The sequence below is a fragment of the Sphaeramia orbicularis genome, chromosome 1, assembly GCF_902148855.1.
Source record: "Sphaeramia orbicularis chromosome 1, fSphaOr1.1, whole genome shotgun sequence".
NCBI lineage: Eukaryota > Metazoa > Chordata > Actinopteri > Kurtiformes > Apogonidae > Sphaeramia > Sphaeramia orbicularis.
In genome coordinates, this window is record NC_043957.1 from 29999934 (window position 1) to 30021010 (window position 21077).

Genomic DNA, 21077 nt, shown 5'->3' on the forward strand with positions numbered 1-21077 from the left:
AGCCAGATGAAAGGAGATTAATTATTAGAATGGTTACATGTGATAAATCCACAGCTGGATTATAGTTTTCATCTCCTTCCTGTCCAGTGGAAACCATAAAGATCCACATATATTTAGCCCACTAAAAAACATATCTACATAAATCATATAACTCTAAATATATAGTATACTGCACATTTCCTGTTTTCTATCTCGGCTGTGATTTCTTTCTGCTCTACTTTTAGGAGGATGGTTGCTGAATATTTACTAATGTACGATTTGTTCAGTCAGATCCAAAGCTGCATTGATATGGATTAACTCAGTGTTTTTCAACCTGGGGGTCAAGACCCCACGTGGGGTCGCCTGGAATTCAAATAGGGTCACCTGAAATTTCTAGTAATTGATAAAAATAAAAACTTACTAATAAAAAATATATGGTGAGTTAAGAGAGACAGTCACAATCCATAGAAATGACAAACTCTGAAGCTGGAACTGAAGCACTGTGGTACTGTTTATCTTTCAAATGTTCATTGTGGTCAGTTTCAGATGCTGCAGCTCTTTCATAATTCATAGTTTGAGTTATTGTTTGTTCAGTATTAATTGTCAGCCTTGTAAATCCAAGTTGGACTGACTGTACATATCCTGACCAAGGAAAATAAAATTCTCACTTTGTGCAGTAATCTACACCTGGCTTTTCTGCCTCCGTCCAGAATAATATACATTATATAGACTAAATGTTGTCTAAAATTAATGTTTATGTGCAACATAGTATAGCAAACTATTAAATGATCAAAAACAAATTAATTTTAGAAAAAAAAAAAAAAGAGAAAAAAAAGGAAGTCTCCGTTTTGAATGTCTAGGGTCGCCAGAAATGTGTGGTGTTAAAATGGGGTCAGGAGCCAAAAAAGGTGGGGAACCAGTGGGTTAACTTCTGTTTAAGGGTGGGTGGTTTGGATGTCTGGGCGCACACCCACTGTGGGTCACATCTACTCACCCCAGAACTGTTTGTTTGTTTTTGTCTGCGTGCACAGGTAGACTGAACAGGGCTGCCCGGTCAGCAGGTTGTCCTCGGTGCGTCACTTCCCATGGAAGTCCAAAACTTTTCCATCTGGGCAGCAGCCTGCGGTGGGAGGAGGAAACCCGGACTATGTGGGCTCTGAGCCAAGGCGGTAGGACGGAGTTTGAACCGCTGCAGCGCACTCTGACATAACACTTCGGTGTGTTTTTTTTTTCACGGCTGTGCGTGGACACTTTGAAAACTTACCAGAAAAGTATCACCGGTGATGCGTAAAACCAGTTGGGCCTTTTACGCGCACGGTTTGAGACACGTAGGATGAAGGGAACGGTTTGCGGTTTTCTTCCCTGCTCGTTTTTTCCTGCAGTTTTTGGAATATAGCTGGGAAAGTCTTGGGTCATGCAGCGTGTCAACAACCGTGCGTATATTTTTTCCTCCGTGGTGGGCCAGGGGAGGAGATGAGCTCTCAGGATGGGACTGTGTCTCGGTACCGAAGTTACAGAGGAGGAGAAGAAGGCGAGGACGCACAGCGCCAAGATAGACCGAGACCTGTACGAGTATGCCAAACGGGAGATGAATGTGGTTAAAATACTCCTGCTAGGTGAGACATGAAAGTACTTACATGTTTGAATTTAGTAAAAGTACTGTGAAAGTACCAAATACCAAAGAAGGCTTTTGCATCCAAACCTATGTATTATGTGCAAATAAGTATGACACTCACTGTATTCAGTGTGCAGTGAAATGGTCTGAAATGTTTTACTACTATTTATCTATGCATTCATTTTACTGTTGTAAATGTTTAGAGTTGCTGGTTTAATGTCCAGCAGTACATCAGCTGTATGTTCTACATATGTCCTATGTTCCCTCTCCTGTGAGAACCACATATTACTCAGACATAAACTTTCCACGAGCAAAATAAACAGTGACCATGCATTTTTCAGCAGATTCAAGAATTTATTAAGTTTAAAAAGTAAACGCAATGTGCAAATAAACACTCCATCCTTCACATTATTGCAAACACTGAAACTCCAAATAACAATCTGAAAAGGAATTAAAGCGTTTAGGTCATTGTAGTGGAGTAAAAAGTATATTTGCCTTTGAGGTGTAGTGAAGTACACTGTAAAAAAAAAAAAAAAATGGCCATAGGATTAACACCAAAAAGTTGTAAAATTGCAACATAAAAAAAAACTGTAAGTGAAAAATACAATGCAGAGTTGTTTATTTGAAAATATTTTTGTGTTAACGATTAAATCAAATATAGCTGTAGTTTTTACAGGAAGAGCATGTTAACAAAACCAGATTTGTATGTAGAAATTATGTATTTCTATTGTTTTGAGAAAATAAAACCATGAATTGAAAAACAATGTGGTGCCGTTTAAATTGCAAGACCATAATGTTAAAATAACAACCTATGTTCATGCTTTTTTTTTTTTAAATAGAAAAGTCAATTCAACATTATAAACATGTAAATATCACAGAAATCCAATTTTAAATATATATGTTTAAAATGTTAAATCTACATGTTACTCCATGAATATGTTTATGGTTTGATGTGTTTTTTATGGTATTGTTCTGGTAACTACAGCTGCCATTTTTTTTCCTGTAAAAACAACAGGATTTTTTTTACAGTGTAGAAATGGGAAGTTACAGAAATTGGAAATACTCAAGTAAATTATAAATAACTTAAAAATGTACCTAAGTTTGAGTCACGTTCCATCCAGATATTATTACTGTACTGCTAAATACTCATCTGCCTCCATGTGTAGTTGCATATTTTCTGTGAATATGTTGTTTGTGAACTAAAAAAACCTATCATCTATTTCCACTTGTGCAGCCCCTGCAGATAAAACAATGACCACACTTCCTCTGAGCAATCAAAGCAATAGTGTTTATGACCCTCGTCCATCTGTCTGTTAGTCCGTCCGTATGTGCAAAAACTTTGGTGTGGATTGAAGACCGAGGGTTTTCGATTGCGGGCACGTTATGTTTTGTAATGAGCTGCAGAATTGACTGAACGGATTTTAACCACCATTTTGATTTTGTTATCCTTTTACTTTTTTTGTCCTGTTTATACTAATTCGTACCTATGTGACACACTTCATGGGTCATTCTTCACACTTGGGCAGCACTTTGTTGACCTTATGACCCTGTCTGTTATATATTTTTTTTTCTTCTTACAATTTTTATTATCTTATTCATTAACTGTGACATGTAATATATTACATAACTTACCGACATATACCTACATATACCTTCCTACCTATAATTGTTTAAACTGAACAGCATATATCCACATGGCCGTAATACAAGCATTACTGATGTGCTAGAAATATAATAAAAATATGGTTATCATCTTTTACCCTCTCAACACTTCTGCAGCACCTTCAGATAAAACACTAACCAAACTTCCTCTGACTTATAGAGATACTAGTTTTTATTTGTAATGACCTGTAGAAATACTGATTTTAACCACTGTTCACATTTTGATCCAGGTGCAGCTGAAAGTGGGAAAAGCACTTTGGTGAAACAGATGAAGATCATCCACAGCAACGGATTCACCAAACAAGAGCTGAGCAGCTTCAAGGTGGGACGCAAACACAGTGTTTTCACAGACTTAAGTGACTTTACATTGAGTTATATGAATTTCATGGAGCCAAAACTTAAAAGGACTTGTAATTATTCACATTATAGAACCAGCTCCAGTTTCAATCACATGACCCCTATTAGCATATAGTGGACTTAGTTACAGCAACATGTTCTCCTTTACAAATTCAACTTGAAGTAAAGAAGCCTAACAGGTTGTTTGTTTGAGTCTGGTCTGAGTTAACATTTTTCAGCATTGGGGTCAGTTTGTACCACAGGCATGGTGAGGTCTGCATTAGAATGAGTAGTATTAAAGATAAGAGGGAGAAAAGATGGAGATGAACAGGGGATGAGATGGAAAATGAAGCTCGGTCCCTGTGGGGGGCTGAGATTTCTCAGATATCCAGGGTCAGATCCAAGTTAGTACGCAGTGGTTTGGCTCACGTCTGCTTCTTCTTCTGTGTGTGTGTGTGTGTGTGTGTGTGTGTGTGTGTGTGTGTGTGTGTGTGTGAATGACTGAAAGCCAAATTCCTGCAATCTATTTGGGGTTGAGATGGGGTGGGGAGAATGGAAATGCTTCAACGCACTCAGCCCCATCCACTTGTTTTTACTGAGGGCTTATCTTCATCCACATCCTCATACTTCTGACCCTTTTACTATATTTTCATTTTTCTCCCTTTCCCTTCTTCTCTCCCTTGATTCCATTTTTGCTCTTTTTACTTTCTCCTTGTCGTTCTCTGTTATCCAGAGACATAATGAGTACGTGTTGACAGACAGACTCTTTTTCTGCTTCATGCCTCAGAAACCTGCTCTGTCTCCTTCCAACAACAGCCTCATCACTGGAAAACACTGAAGGGAAACACAGTGGCGATAGGCCCTCCTAAATATGATTCACACCTCTTTATGGTTACTTTAGAGACCTTTTAGTCAAACTGGCCTTTGCTGCACCTAATAGTGTCTACAACTGTAACAGTCTTTATTTTATTTAATTTTTAAAATTTATTTTATTTTTTTTATTTTTTGCTGTTCTTGTCCTGTTTGTACCATTTATACTCCTGTGGTGCAGTTCATGAAGTAGTTTGGCACTTTGTTGACCTTATGACCTGTCATTTTTTTGCTTCTCTATACAATATATGATCTTGTTCATTAATAGTAACTTACTAAATAAATGACCTACATTATTGTTTTATCTGAACTGAAGTATCTTTAATTGATGCACCCATTATTTGGATAGCCAACTGGCTGTAATCGTACTCCAGGCATTATTTATGTGCTAGAAATATGCAAACACAGTCAACTGTGTGTCCTTTGGCAGTTGCCCATTGGCTGGGATTTCCACTGATACAACGTATGAGGGTCCCGGTTGTTTATATGGGCAGCTGCAACGTTTGAATGCATTCTTAGATATTAAAAGCTTCTCAGCTCTCTCTCTCTCTGCACTTGTCCCTTGCTGCTGCTTCTCATGGATCATTAACAGTCACCTTCTTTGCAGTTCATGGTTTCAGGGTTCACCTTCATTTGAAAAATGCCGATTGTTCTGTCATGTGATGTTACCCATACTGTTTTTCATTAAATGTGGTTTTGGAAAATACAGTTGGAAGGAAAATCTTAACCATGCATATCCCTGGTGACAACCTTCGGGGCTGAAAAGCAAACAAAACCTTTAGTTCCTCAAATGGCCACTTGGGCCTGTTTCTTAAGAGGGTCAGTGCTCACAGAGTCATGTCACATGGATACATCCCAATTTAGTCCAAATTTGAACAATTTCAGTTTAGTTTTGTGTACAGCTACAATTCAGGGGTTGTAGGATTGAAACTTAAGACAAAAAGTAAAGCTAACAGAGAAAAAGTGATATAATTTTAATTTTAAAAAAAACATGAAAACTAAATAAAAACTACAATAAACAATGCAACACAAACTCATCTACTTGGATTTCCTCTGATGCTAATGGTTCATGTTGGACATGAATAATTTGCTCAATAATTTTTCATTTTATACAACATGCACAATGAGTCCATTAATACACAATGGTTTTGTAAATCATATGTGATGTGGATTCTTTCATTGTCCCTCTTTCAGCTTCTATAAATCACAGCTTTTCTCCGCTGGTCACAGAGTCTATTCTTCAAAATGACAAAATATAAACCACTTGTTAATTTGTAAATCTAAGCTGTAGTAAAAAAAAAAAAACAAAAACAAACTGAAAGACTAAATAAACAAAAACTTCTGAGACTTTCAAGCTGATCGTGGCTTGGTTTAGTTTAGTTCCTGGCTAACAGCATGAGACACTGATAATACGACTGATTCTAGTTGTCAAATTTCTGCTGACAGTTATGCTTTTCTATGCTCTCAGGGGACGCCCTTATTTTCCAATGGAAAAATGACACTAAGTCAGAAACCTGCCCTTCCATGACCATCCCACCAGCCTCCCACAGCAAATACTGACACACCCTCCTGTGTCCACAGACACACGCACACGCACACACACACACACACAAACACACACACACACACACACACACGCATGAGCTCATTGTTCATTATCAGGCTTGTATTCACACTGATTCACACATCAGTCTGTTTCCTTTCTTCAAACCCTACCTGATATACAATGTTTAGAAGTTTTATTTATGAAAGCAATATGGTACAGTTTCAAAGTTACTCTGTTAAAAGGAAATAAGTAATTAGGTTAAGTTAGTGCATCAAAGTAATGTTACTTCTTACATGTGAGACCATTTTGATTACATTTCTGGCAAATGGGCAACAAAGCTGAAAAGTCCTAAAAACATCAATTTATTTCTGACTTCAGGAGGAAAATACTGTTACTTTTCCAGTACAGAGATGTGTGCTTGTCAGCTATTGTATACCTGTTATACGGTATAGTAAATTAACTGCATAGTTTTCTTTACTAATACACTTTCATTTGGTCACTGTGGTTTCTGTCTTTTCAGTCAGCAGCATGTGAGTTTCATCTAATATTATTATAAGTTACAAGAATTTAACTACCATCAACAGTTTGATATGATATATATTCATACACTAAATCTTCAGCAGTATTGTGTTTGATGCTTCACACTTTTCAGCATTTAGGTCATACGTATGTATCCTATTGGTAATAGTTTAATGTGTTGACTGATAAATGGACAAGATGAGGTATGCCAAGAAATTAGAAAGATTTGAATTTAAAGCAGCATACGACTTTCATAAAAAAATTGTCAAACCCAGTGATAGTGTAATTATCACTAATCCATTAGTCTTTCCATCCTTACACACCTAAATCACTGCCTTCACAGTGAACAACTTTGAAGATGACTCCATCACAAGGAGTCTGTTTGTTTACATACCAAACCGAAATGTCACTCTTTTTTTCGGCCGTTTCGGAAACTTTGTTTTGCAAAGTGCATTGTGGGAATGGGAGTTCCATTCAGCCGCAGCAGCAACAAACATGGAGACAACAAGCAATGAAACAGTGTCTGCTACTGGGTCAGAAGAAATGGAGGGAATCACTGTAGTCAATTGTCATCTTATAATATGGGGTGTGTGATTGTGAAAAACAGTACTTAGACGTCAGTTTCATGGCATTTTCGGAATACCCTGTATGCTTGCGAGGCAGTGCTGTGGTAAACAACTCGACTGTGCTGTGGAGTGGGCAGGTTATCCCCCACTCTCCTATTCCCCCTGAAGGCAGAGTGACAAACCCCCATCCCTCTCTTCTCTCTGTGTCTGTGTCTCTTTGTGTCCCAGCCAGTGGGGTTTGTCTTGCATTAGGATGACGCTAGGACTGTCCATTACAGAGGAATAAGGGGAGGAAAAGTAGGAAGGGGGGCTCCTCTGTGTCTCATCCCTCCTTTATTTGCAGCCTGAGGCTGTGGTGTTGTTTTTGCAGCAGATAGACTGAGATTTTTCCTGTTCTTTTATTCTCGTCCAACACACACAACTCTGTGTCAACAGAGGAGATGCTGTGTGTGTCTGTGTGTGCACATGTCGGCGTTGCAGTGGTTAACCTTTATGAACTGAATTTGTATTTCTCAGCCTGGAATCCCTTTGTTGATTCAGGTGTAAAAGCACCAGTTTCTTGTGCAATAATTATTGAGAAAAGTGTGTTGAATGTGGAGGATTTCTCACCAAGTGACTGTGAGGTTGGGCAAACCTACAACCACAGACACACACTTAGTTATACATTGTTAGCAGAACGGTCTGCAGTTAATGATTGGGCCACTGCCAGTTCAGCTGCATTCTTTGTTTTTGTGTTTTCGTAGCAAATACTCTGACACAAGACAACTGCTAACGACTGTTAGTTTTCTGTGTTCAGGGAGCTGATCCAAACAGTAACTCGGACAAGAACAATAGTGCAGTGTGTCTGGATGGATTTAGAGATTACATTGCTGTAATGGCAGTTGTAATATCACTGACGTTGTGTGCCCACAGAGTTTCCCACAATGCTTAAAACTGAGGCAGTACTAGTGGAGTATTAATAGCCAGGAAATAAAGACGACAAGGGTGTGTGAGAAGGAGTATCAGGATTTCTGTCTATTTCTCTTCCTTGTAAATGCGTGCACAAACACACACACATGCGCAGGTAAAAACAGGGTGTCTTTTTACTCCTTACATGTCCATAGTGGTGAGGTAAAGCTGATGGTGGATTCAGGTTACCTACAGTGACACACCTGTGGCTCCAAACTCCAGACTAGTTGTGTGTGTAAATGTAGAGTGGTTTTGGGTTTTATTTTGCCATTTGTTAGAAACTGCTTTTCTTGGAAAAATCCAGTACAGGCTGGTCATTCAGGTGTCACTTAAAGGTTAAACTTCCCTGTGCATACTAGGTGTCATTTATGGAAACAGCTAAAAAAAAAAAAAAAAAAAGCTGATGTTGAATGAGTTCAGCCATGGCCTCCTCCTCCTCCCCCTCTTTTGTTTCCCCCTCTTTCCCTGAGGAGGTTGAAGGTGGACAGACAGCAGGAAGGAAGACAGATGAAGTAAACAAACCTCACAAGTGTGACCTTTGTGACACATATGAAGCTTCAGTTTAGCACAGATTAAAAAAAAACAAAAAATGTGTTATATGATAATATGTTGTGTCATGCCATTATAAATAATTTTCTTAGCTTGAATTTCTTAAGTTCAGGCTGAAATGATAAAAATCATAACTTGTGTTGTGAAACTTATGCTTAATCAAGACAAGCAGTAGCAAGTTCTACTTTCATCCCTTGCTCTTCTACAACTCCACCCACTTGTTTCCATAAAAGCAGCATGGAATCATATGGTCCTTGTGGCTTCATAATTGCAGTTCACAAACCAAAGTGTGACATCATAGACAGCTGGTCCACTATTGCTATACTGTCTATTAATCAAGTTGCTTTAAAGTGATGTAGTCTATCAGATGTGGTACGATATAAAATGCATGTGTGAAGATGCAGAGGGAGATGGCACAGAAAGAATCCTATTTCGGACATAAATCATTGTATCACTGTGAGAGTCTCTCTTATAGGATACAAACATGTCCCTAATGCAGAGGTGTCACAGACCTTGGCCCAGCACTGCTCATAAGATGAAGGCCTGTCACCTCACACACTTATCTCCCAGCACACATTTTACCTGGAGAGAAACACATCTTAATCTGGACACTGAAACACACACAGAGGAGAGAGCGACCAGACTGTGATAGAATTGTGATGGAATGTGAAGCTTATCTTTAGCTGGCAGAGGACTGATGCAGAAGGCTGATGGAGAGTAGAAGACAATCACCATCACACACTTATCCTAGTACACGCAGCCGTTAGGTTTCTCAGCACTAAAACAGGTTGGTAATGTTAACATTCTGATCCACTTTGTCCTTTCCACATTCTTGCCTGTGCTAGATTTTTCCCCAATATTGTCCCCAGTATTGTTTTTGGTTTGGTTTGGTTTGGTTTGTTTGTTTCGTTGCTTGTTAACACTCTAGCAGCAAAACTATTGTTTCAGTTCATACCAAATTGGGTTTATAGATTGCCAGTGATGCAGAATAGATTTGACTACATTTTGGGAACAGCAGGTCAAAGTTAAAATTTTTTATGAATTTTTTAAAATCTTTTTTTTTTCCTCATTTACTTCTCATGGGTGAAATTTCAAATGTCTATAAAATATCAATTTTGTTTCAATTTACTTCAAACTTGGCAGATATATGGAGGCAAATGACATGCTGACACGCATAGACATGATGACATCAGCTGGATCAATGCCAGAATAAGCTACAATACGTGCAAGGGGCGGGGTTTGTTGTGCCTGGCACCACTTGTTTTATAACTGTTTTCTGATATTCAACTGATTTTAACTAATATTTTTGCACTGATATTTCTTTCAACAATATTTGAATTTTTTTACTCATAACTGGGCAGCTATCTCTCAGAGCAGTTAATAATAATAGTACCTTAAGTATCACTATGGTGGAGAAGATATTCAGTCCATTTGTTGTTTTCCCAGTATCTTTGAAAATTTGTTTTTGTATTATCGTTTAATGTTTTAACGAGAATAACATTAGAAGAGTCCAGAGTGTAAGATTTAGGATGCTCTATCTGCAAAAATGGAATATAATATTCATAATTATGTTTTCATTAGTGTATAGTCTCCTGACAATATGAGTCTTAACTTTCTCATTATCTAAGAAGTAGCCCCGATGTTGCACTACCACGTTTCTACAGCAGCCTGGAACACACTTCCTGATGTTTTTTTTGTTTTTTTTTTCGTGTTATAGCAGGAGGCATCCAGTGTTCAGGTGCATTAGTGTCAATTTTGATGTTTGAGTGTGGATCAGGGTTTATATCCTCTCAACAAGGGATGGGTTTCATTAAGATTTTATTAATAATACTAGTCTTATCAATACAGCTTTTAAACTGTTTCAGGCTTGGGTTACAGTTCAAGCCTACCCCTAACTCCCTAATATTAATATATAATAGATATTTTTTAGACGGAAAGTGCAGCAGAATTGTTATGAACTAATCACTATCATATACTCTGACTGTTTTACGATAGTAATGTGAAAGAAATATAGAAGAAATTATTTACAACTAAAGGTTGTAAACTAACACGCATCATTTTTAAGAATAAAACAGTATGCAGGACTTTTTCTGCATTACTATTTTAACAGTACATAGTTTAGTATGTAGTTTACCCACCACCTTCCTAAATCCACCTTCTCTGATCTCTGAAACTGTAAATGACAGATCAGCTGATGCTCTGACCACTTCAGACCCATATGAATGGATCCATAGTGGGGAAAAAAGAAGCTTTCTGCTGATCACTTTTAACCTCCAGGATGGGCTCTACATCTTGTTGAGAAATGGAGTTCGTGACAAAATTTTACAAGACAACTTTTATGCTGCTGTAATACACCTGTTTTGTGTCCTTGTCTTCTGTGGTCACCGTAGGTCAAAGCAGAGTAGTACAATCTGCAACTTCACCACTAGATGGCACTGAAGACTGTATCACACATTGAATGTTTAACACTAATGTCAAATGAAATAGCTTTTCCTGTTAAACTGTGGCTTTTGTGTACCTGTGATTTACTTACTCATATTTTCTCTCAAATGAACCCATATATGTAACAAATGGTTGAAATTCTATATTATTATTCTATTTTTTGTCATTTCAAGTGAGCTGACAAGCATTGGAAATGCTACTTTATGTTTCACACACCTTTTTATTAATATATGCATTCAATTTCAGATCAACTTCCACATGAACTATAAACTGTCACATGTAAAACCTGTGAGTATTCTTGAATTAGGTTAAAGACGGGGCTAAACTGCCCCTCGTTGGACATTTAAAAGTGAAGCTATTTTTATGTCTTTCCATTTTCTATTTTTTGTTATGTGTCCCTAAAGGTATTTTCCACCCCATTTGTCTGTACTTTCTGAACTTCCAGTAAAGATTACAGTTTCATTGAGACCATTTTCAGGAAGTGACAAAAATGTTTTTTGTACAGGACTTCAGCTGTGCAAACTGAAGTAAGCCTCAGCTCCACTCCTACCTTTAACCCATAAAGACCCAGTGCTACTTTTGTGGCAGTTCCCAAATTAATTTTTCTCTATTTCTAGCTTTCTTAACTGATTTATCACCATTTTTTAGAATATTATAATACTTAATACTTATAATTACTTATACTAACTTATAATTTTGGTACTTGGCTTATTACCATTAAACACTGAAACTCACACACATTCATATATACACTACTGTGGAAGTCTTTGAAAATCCACTTTGTTGTTTTTGAAGGGTTGAAATTAGCATAAATATTTATTCATCATTCTCTTTTCTTCAGGTACAACAAGAAAATACAGGAAATATGTGTACAGCCGTTTAAAAGACACATAAAAACTGAACTAAATGGGTTGTAAAGGTTAAAGAGACTATTTAGTGTGACCTCTGACCCCATGACAAGAAGTAGCTCAGTTAGACACATCTGACATGAGTTGAATGAAACCTGGTATAAAACATCAGAAAATTAATGCGGCAAACTCATATTGTTTGAACAAAAGAGTTAAAGACATGTTAAGTTCCAAGGGAGGTCACACTAATTACTACCACTTTGGTTTATAGAGGCTGTTTTTCCCTGAAACCTTTGTTTTTACTGCTGTACATACTTCACATATACAGCAGTACATGTGAGGTATGTATATTCTCTCTCGAGCCAGTGCAGAGACTTTGATACATGCATTTATCACAAGTCGAATTGATTATTGTAACACTCTCCTTTCTGGTCTTCCCAAGAAGACCATTGCACTGGTGCAGCTGCTCCAGAGCTCTGCAGCCCGACTGCTGACGAGGACCGGAAAGAGAGAGCATATTACACCAGTGCTCAGGTGTCTGCACTGGCTCCCTGTGAGCTTCAGGATCGATTTTAAAGTGCTTTTATTGGTTTTTAAAACTCTTAATGGTCTTAGCCCTATTTATTTATTTAACTTGCTTTTAACATATGAGCCCTCTCCAATGCTCAGGTGCTCGGGTAGTGATCACTTAACTGTTCCTAGAGTCCACACTAAAACTCATGGTGAGGCCTCATTCAGCTTTTATGGCCCCAAACTATGGAACAGCCTACCTGAGGATCTGAGGTCTGCTGCAAGTGTTCATATTTTTAAAAGTAAACTCAAAACTAATCTTTTTAGTCTAGCTTTTAATTAAACTCTTACCGTAAACTTTACTTTACTTTGTTGCTTTTATTTTTAGTTGCAACTGCGAGACAGTGGGGGGTTTGTTGTGAAGCACTATGTGATACATGTACCATATATGAAAAGTGCAATAGAAATAAAGTTTGATTGATTGATTGATTCACATATACCCAGAATATATCTTAAGATAGAGACTGACAAATGCACATGTGTGGTCATTAGAACTTAACTCAACCAATAAACCTAATGTTGGACTTAGTTTTTCTCTGTCACCTATACTGTATTCTGTTGGCCTCTTCCAGGAGGTTTGGAGCCTTGAGTGTGACATATATTGTATTTTGATTTATCAGTATCAATTGCACCTTCAAAAGTGCAGTAAATCATAAACCTCAAATAACTTATTGCAGGTATTGCCACAAACAAAATGACATCTGTTTTTGTTGTTGTTTTTGTTGTGGCCTCTTTGCCGTAGTATCCATGATTTTTGTTCTTTAACAGCCAGCAGTGCTCGATAACCTCTTGACCTCCATGAAGTTTGTCCTCCATGGCATGGGTGTCCTCCGCATCAACCTGGCCAACAGTAGGAACAAGGTGTGTCTTATATTTATGTCTGTATCAATGAGTTTTGTGTCTGTGTCATTTTCACTATCGTTTGTGTTTAATTTAGTCTCCGTTTTAGTTTTTGTTTTCAGTTTTACAAGTGAAGGTTTTTTTTAGGTTTTTATTTTGAGGAACTGACCAGTTTTTTTTGTGTGTTTTTTTTTTTTTCTCTTTGTTGGTATTTTTAGGAAAGCATTAATTTACAAAAACTAAGAACAGTAGTGTGACAGAATGCTTGACATCAAATATGATTTATAAAACCACCACTTGTTAACCTCTGAAGACCTAAACAGCCATCAACAACCAAAACAAATCCACTGACCTAAAATGTTTAATAACTTTTGAAACACTGATCCTATCAATACATTAGAATAATTCAGGTAAAATGCAATTTATAAGCTTTTATCATTTTCAGATATGACTCATTTGGGTGTTCAGAAGCTCCATTGTAAATGTGAAAACACAGTCATCTTCTGTAACACACACTTGTTTTTACATTCACTTAATCATATGTTTTGCTGGAACAAGTAATTATTCCTTCTCTGTTTTTGATAAAATAACCTTTGAATTTACTCTAAGCTTATCTACATTATCAATAAATTAAATATAAGAAAATACTTGATTTTCACTGAAAGATGTAAAATGCTGAGGAAAATATTATAAGAAAGGATGATAAATCACTTAGGAAAGTTAAATTTAGTAAAAACATTTATTTGAAAGTTGCCACAACAATAAAAGCCATTCCATTCTTGATGTTGCTTGCAGTTCTATTTGATTTTTCTTGCCCAGGTCATTCTGGGAAAAAGATTTGCAATCTCATTGAGGCTTTTTACCTGGTTAAATAAAGTATATATATATATATATATATATATATATATGTCAGGGTAGAGACTGCGATCTGGTAGGATCGGCGATTCTACCAGTAGAGACTCCGATCCGAACCCTAACCCTAACCCCTAACCCTTCTACTGGCAGGATCGGAGTTTCTACCAGTAGAGACTCTGATCGGAGTTTCTACTGATAGACTACGATCGGAGTCTCTACTGGTAGAATCGCCGATCCTACCAGATCGCAGTCTCTACCCTTATATATATATATATATATATATATATATATATATATATATATATATATATAATCTTAGTCTGTTTTGTTCATTGTAGCTGTAATTAATTTAATGAGATTATTTTATCACTTCTGGTTTGGTTTTAGGCTCATCTACATTTATAAAGCTACAATAACCCTTAATACTCACTGTTTTATCTTTCTTATCCCCATCCTGCTTTACCTGCATTACACCCATCTTGCCACTAGAGAGCAGCACTTCAACAGTTCACCCACAGTTGAAATCACAAACACACACCACTGATAATATGCATGAGCTTGACCAGAAAGTTAAACAGTCAGTGGGTGGTTTGATTGTGAGATTCAATCTAATTCCAGCTTTACTGTCAACGTTATTAGAGCTCATATAGGCTGCGCTCCTCCTACACATCACATCCGGCTGCAGATGATGACCAAAGTATTTCCTCTGTTAGATCTCACCAGTGTATGTGTGTTCATGTAGATACATTCATTTGTACATCTCTACTCATTAACAAGTCTAGAAATCACAGACAGACCCATAACTTTTCTGTTCATCCTTTCTTTCCGCTCCTCCCTGACCAGTGCTCCATCCATCCACATATCTGTCTCCATTTCTTTCTGCAGGTCCACGCCCATTCTGTCCTGTCATGTGGGCGGTGTTTTGATGAAGAACAGGTGTTGTTTCCTTTCCTGAGCCACGCCCTGTCCTGTCTGTGGGCCGACCAGGGGGTCCGGGCTGCTGCCACCAGGGGATATGAGTATGAGCTGAATGACTCTGCACTGTAGTGAGTACTGTTCCAGCTCACACTCATGCTGTGTGGAGGAGATGCAGGGGTCTAATTAACTACACTTAGCAGACGATGCTTGGCCATGTGCTCGCTGTCACTGTGAATCAGGTGGGCAGAGGAGGAGGAGGGAGGGAGGGAAGGACCCCTGTAAAGTGTAATTATATTTAACACTGCTATAGGTTAATTAAATTCTTAGTTTTAGATGATAGTGTTCAAGCACTGAGACATATGATGAAGAGTAATGATGTCAATAAGTAAGCGATAATGCACACAAATATATGATCCACATTTCCAGAAAGATTTGCGCATTTTTTGACTCAGTAATTTGTTTGAACCTTTATTTAACAGACTAAAGCATAGAGATAAGAGAACTGAAATCCAGGGGTAGGACTGGATAAGCATTGGTTTCTTCCTACTCCCTTTCAGGCACAACAGTTGTTCTTTTTTCTATTATTCTATTTTTTATTTTTATTTTGTTTTATCCCCCCCCCCCCCCCCCCCGTGTTTTGTATTATGTTTGTGTCTGAAATAAACTAAACTAAACTAAATTGTCACACCTTGTAAACACAATGCTTGCAACACACTTAAAAGTTGAGACAGAGAATAGAACCTACAAGTAACAGCTTCCACAGTTAGCAGGTGAATTGGTAACATGATTGGACATAAAATGATCTGCCAAAGGCTTGGTCCTTACAATGATGGGTCATGGTTCAGCACTTTGCTACAACCTACGTAAGAGAATTGTCTGTCAGGTCAAAAACAATAATTTTTTTCCCCAAAGAATTTCGATCTTCCACCGTCGACAGTACACATTATTGTGAAAAGAGTCAGGGAGCCTGTTGAAGTCTCATTGTGTAAAGGAAAAAGGCGGAAACCGCTGCTGAATTTGTGTCACCTTTGACGCTCGGGCAGGGTTCTATCATGATGAATATAGAAACGTGGGCTCAAAAGAACTTTTGAAAACCAATGTCACTTAATGAAGTCCATGACTGCATTCAGGACTTCAATATGAAATGATTACAGAGGGAAAAATATTATTTCTGTGCGGACACACTGTTGAATCATCTGGACTTGAGCTTATATTTGATGGAAGAAATTGGAAAGGATGACTAGTCCACATATCAGCTTTTCAGGAAAACAGATGTCTGACGTTCTGTCAAAGATGAAAAATACCATCCAGACGGTTAAGGTGCAGAAGATCATATGTGATGGTCTGGGATTGCATCAGTGTTCACATGGCTGACCTTAAAATGTGTGAAGAGACCATTGGTGTGAAGATATAGAATGAATTATACAGATGTTTATGCTGCCATCAAGTTGACATCTTGTCCCTGAAGTCTGTGGTTATTTCATCAGGACAATGCCAGGCCTCGCTCTGCACCAGGTCCAATAGCATTGCTTCATGATCACAGATGCAGTCCACATCGGTCTCCTATTGAAAATTGAGAGGACAATCATAGAGTGGACACAAATTATACTTGTAAGGGTGTAGCGATTAGTGTCCCCAATTTCCAAATGATTAAGAATTGTAATAAAAATTAAAGACCGGCGACACATCCAGGGTGTACCCCGCCTTCGCCCATAGGTAGCTGGGATAGGCTCCAGCACCCCCGCGACCTTCTCGAGAGTAAAGCAGTTCAGAAGATGGATGGATAAAAAATAATGGAGCTATAACAGAGTGGTAAATATATCTCTGCCCCACTCTTTTTGAGTGCATTGCAGGCATCAGAATCTTTTGTTTATATACTGTTGCCTATAAAGTTGGAATAATTTTGTTTTTAGACACGTTCCTCTTTTTGTTCTTATTTATACACAGTAATCAGTAATCACCTTAGTATCAGTAATCACCTTTAACCAGGGGCAATGATTATTATTACATACTGATTCCCAGTTACACATTGTTTATCAAGAACAAATCATTTCATGAGAAGAGGTTAAATGATTTTTTTTCCAAATTTATGGGAAACAGTGAATTTACCAATAAAGACCACCCAAGTTGGTGAGTGAAAAAAATTTTAAATCTTCTCTAAGGGTTTGTCTCCTTTCTGTCCCTACCTGGCCTACTTTTTTAAGACTTCCTCAGAGATAGTAGAATTTTTGATTCCAAGATGGATCCATCTTATGATGCCATATGTTGATATTCTCCAACTATCTAAACCTCCAGATGCTGCTACAGCAGCAGCTGAACTCAACCCCATTTGTCATCACTTTGCACCAGCAATATTTCCTAAAAATCATATCAAAGCTCTTATGCAATTTTATTAACTTAAATATCATTCAAAGGGTGACACGGTGGTGCAGTGGTTAGCACTTGTGCCTCACAGCAAGTAGGTCCTGGGTTCGATTCCAACACCAGTCCATGGTGGGACCTTTCTGTGTGGAGTTTGCATGTTCTCCCCGTGTCTGCGTGGGTTCTCTCCGGGTACTCTGGCTTCCTCCCACCATCCAAAGACATGCACTGGTAGGTTAATTGGTTAATGTAAATTGCCCATAGGTGTGAATGTGAGAGTGATTGTTTGTCTCTGTATGTCAGCCCTGCGATGAACTGGCGAAATGTCCAGGGTGTACCCCACCTTTGCTCGTAAGTAGCTGGGATAGGCTCCAAGTGACCCCCGTGACCCTAGTGAGGATAAAGCGGGTTCAGATAATGAATGAATGAATAAATATCATTCATGCATATAATACTTAAATAGTGCCTTTAATACATATCCAGCTCCATATATTGACCAAACGTGACCTTTGACCTGAACTCATTTGTTGGAAAATACAGCAAAATCATTAGGTTTGACTTTCAAAATCTAAAATAACATTCTTTTCCACCTTGTAGATTCTACTGCTTGAGATATGTTAAAGACACTATACTAGTAGTGTGTATATAGTGCAGCTGTCAGGCTCCACAATAAGAACTGCTCCATAAATTCTGTGCAATAACTGTACAATAAACAATACAGTAAACCGCGCAATAAACCTGTGACATGATCAGTATGTACACAGCTGTAAATAATGTATATAGCATTCTTGATTGTGTATATCTTGTTTTTGCACTTCTTTGCTCTTGTGTGTTTGTACTTTGCTGCTGTAAACCTGGAATTTCCCCTTGTGGGACTAATAAAGGCTTATCTTATCTTATCTTATCTTGTCTTATCTTATCTTATCTTATCTTATCTTATCTTATCTTATCTTATCTTATCTTATCTTAATACATAAAATACATATGGCTTTAGAATCTATGATGTTCAATTTTAAGGCAAACTAAGAAGGTTTAAAGATTATACATTCCATGCAGAAGTGAATGTAACATCCCAACTGATCACCTAAACATGTCCTAAAGAAATGTGAAGAGAATATAATTTTGTTGCTTAATAAACGTAACATCTAATTTTTGTCCCCATACATGGTCTTATTTCTTACTATTATAGACATTATCATGCTAAAAGGGATCAATTTTGGAGATGCTTGATATTGTTGTTTTGCTTCAGCAACTGAGTCATGCATCACTGAACATGGTCCAAAATAATTACTTTCTAGACATAATTATGCATTTCACTGAGCCACACACACCTATTTTTAAAATAAATCCAAAGTGGGCAAAACAGATAGAATACCAGAACATGTCCTTTTCTCTGTTAAATAAAGTTTCAACAATTAACTTGTTTTTTTTAATTGTGTGTTAGACTGTCCCAACTTTTGGAGATGGGGTTAACATTGTCTCTCTTACACAGTTGTATATAAGATTATTCGACTGAAAAAAATAATACTTAATTTTGCTAAATAAAAGCATTTATTTGTTTAGGTGGAACTTCATGTTTATAGGAATGGCTGAAATAATAGACAGTAGAATGTCACCACTGACCAATCACAATGGAGGATTCATCACATAAATGTAACCACACAGAGTTTAAAAAAACTGCATATTGTAAAAAATAAATAAATAGATAAATAAATTTTGATGTAAGATAGAATGGTGAGGGTGAAGTTCAGGGATGTGGCGTGTGAAGGCACAGGAGTAGGACAGAGCTGGGACCCTCCAGGAGGCCGTCTGTTCTCATCCTCTTACCCAGCGAGAGGCGTCGACTCTGGGGTTATCGACACCGACAGGCCCCCCTGGATCCCACTGAGATCCCCCGTTCATCACCTTCATCATCTGCTCTCCTCTGACACACACACACAGGATCTTATCTCTATGCTTGTGAGGACCCTTATTGAGCAAATGAGACTAAAAAACTGAAGGGAAAGTCTTGTTTTTTTTATTTATTAAATAAATCTTTTTTTGTTAATTTAGACCAGTCTTCCCTATAGAGACTAGAACAATTTATCTCTTAATATCTGTGAATGTGATAATATATAGTACATTTCATACACGAAGGCATTTCAGTGTTAAGAGTTAAATGAAAACAAAGCTTAAATGGTAGGATATAATGAAATACTGAAAAATATAATTAAAGCAAATAACCATAGTGATTAATCCAATTCACTCTGTAGTTGCAGTGCAATGTGTTAAAGATAAACGTCACATATGGAGAGAGACGTGTTTTCAACCTGCATTTAACTTCCAGCTTCTTTAATAACTTGAAAGATTAATGGTTAATGTTTCATTTAATTACATTTTTCAGGAACACTTAATGCACACGGAAATGCCTTTGTATATATGAATATATATTGTGTATATCACCACATTTGCAGAGAAGGAAAGAGAAGCACTGAGTAGGGTTAGAAGAGGAGAAAACAAAGGCAGTAACAAGGATCTGGTGTCACATGTAAATCACAAACACAGTTTACATACTGAAGTTGTGCCTTTACATAGTTTTGCTGAATAAAAAGAGATTATGGCATATACAATAATGATAGTTTGGAGTTTACCTGTAAACCTTTGACACTGAAAACATATGTGTGTTCTTAAGCAAAATGAGTGATTTTTACATCTTGCTTATTATATTATACCAGTGCATTGACCTGTGGGGAACCACGGGTCATATTAATACCGATATCTAGGGACTGAAGTTAGTAAATGCGTTGTTCCTGTTTTTAACTTCATTTCCCATCATGTAGCGTGGTACCGCGCTTCCCGTCAACTGTTGTGGGCAATGCAACGTGATTGTAAGGCAATTGTATTCCAAAATTATTAATGACTCCCAAAATATTGGTCGTATCAACTTGCCAAGATGATTAATGAGGAGATGGGACTTTTCCTCAACCGTAGGTGCCAAATTGGACTGTTAAAGGCATCTGAATTTCTCAGAACTGTGCAGATACACACACAAACGCTCTGAGACCTTCCAGTATTATGATATAGATTATATAGTTTTAGTACAAATGAACTGGTCAAAGTGATTTATCCGTTTTCCTCTACATTGTGCACACACCTTCAAGGTTAACAAAATGTACATTTCAATTTTCTTGATAAATATAATTTTTTGTGATCTCTCTGTCTCAGATAGTTCAGCTCCAAATAACCTTGTGAAAAAGGAGGAGTGGCCTTCAACCCTTAGGGACCCTCAGACCGTTTTTGTACCGTTTTTTATAATTTTTATTTTTTTAATTTGTTGATCATTATGGCTGTGTTACAGCTTATGGAATGAATGTCTGCATGAACCTTTGTTTTTGCACTTTTTTTGGGGGGAAATCTAATATCACATACTCTTACAGGTCTATTATACACTACAGACATTTTTTGCAACCTCAGGAACCTCAAGTCAAAAATGTACACCCAAAACAATTTTTTAAAAATAAAATCATCATATATCAATATTTTTTCTGCATAAATCTTCAGTTCTGTTCAAAACTACCAAATGTTCAATAATTTTCAGGATTCTAGCATATTAAATGCCAATTTGAATATATGATGCCATTTGTTTTATTTAAAAAAAAAACCCAAACAAACCA

At 37.3% G+C, this 21077-nt stretch overlaps 1 protein-coding gene across 1 annotated transcript in view; it reads left to right on the top strand.

Moving 5' to 3' along the window:
- Positions 1–1124: 1124 nt before the first annotated feature.
- Positions 1125–21077, top strand: part of gnav1 (guanine nucleotide binding protein (G protein) alpha v1) — a 40364-nt gene continuing 20411 nt past the window's right edge. The window contains exons 1-4 of the mRNA XM_030134975.1: positions 1125–1595; positions 3487–3578; positions 13219–13311; positions 15031–15191. Of these exons, the coding sequence (XP_029990835.1) occupies positions 1466–1595; positions 3487–3578; positions 13219–13311; positions 15031–15191 (476 nt within the window). The 5' untranslated portion in view covers positions 1125–1465. The remainder of the gene's footprint in view (positions 1596–3486; positions 3579–13218; positions 13312–15030; positions 15192–21077) is intronic.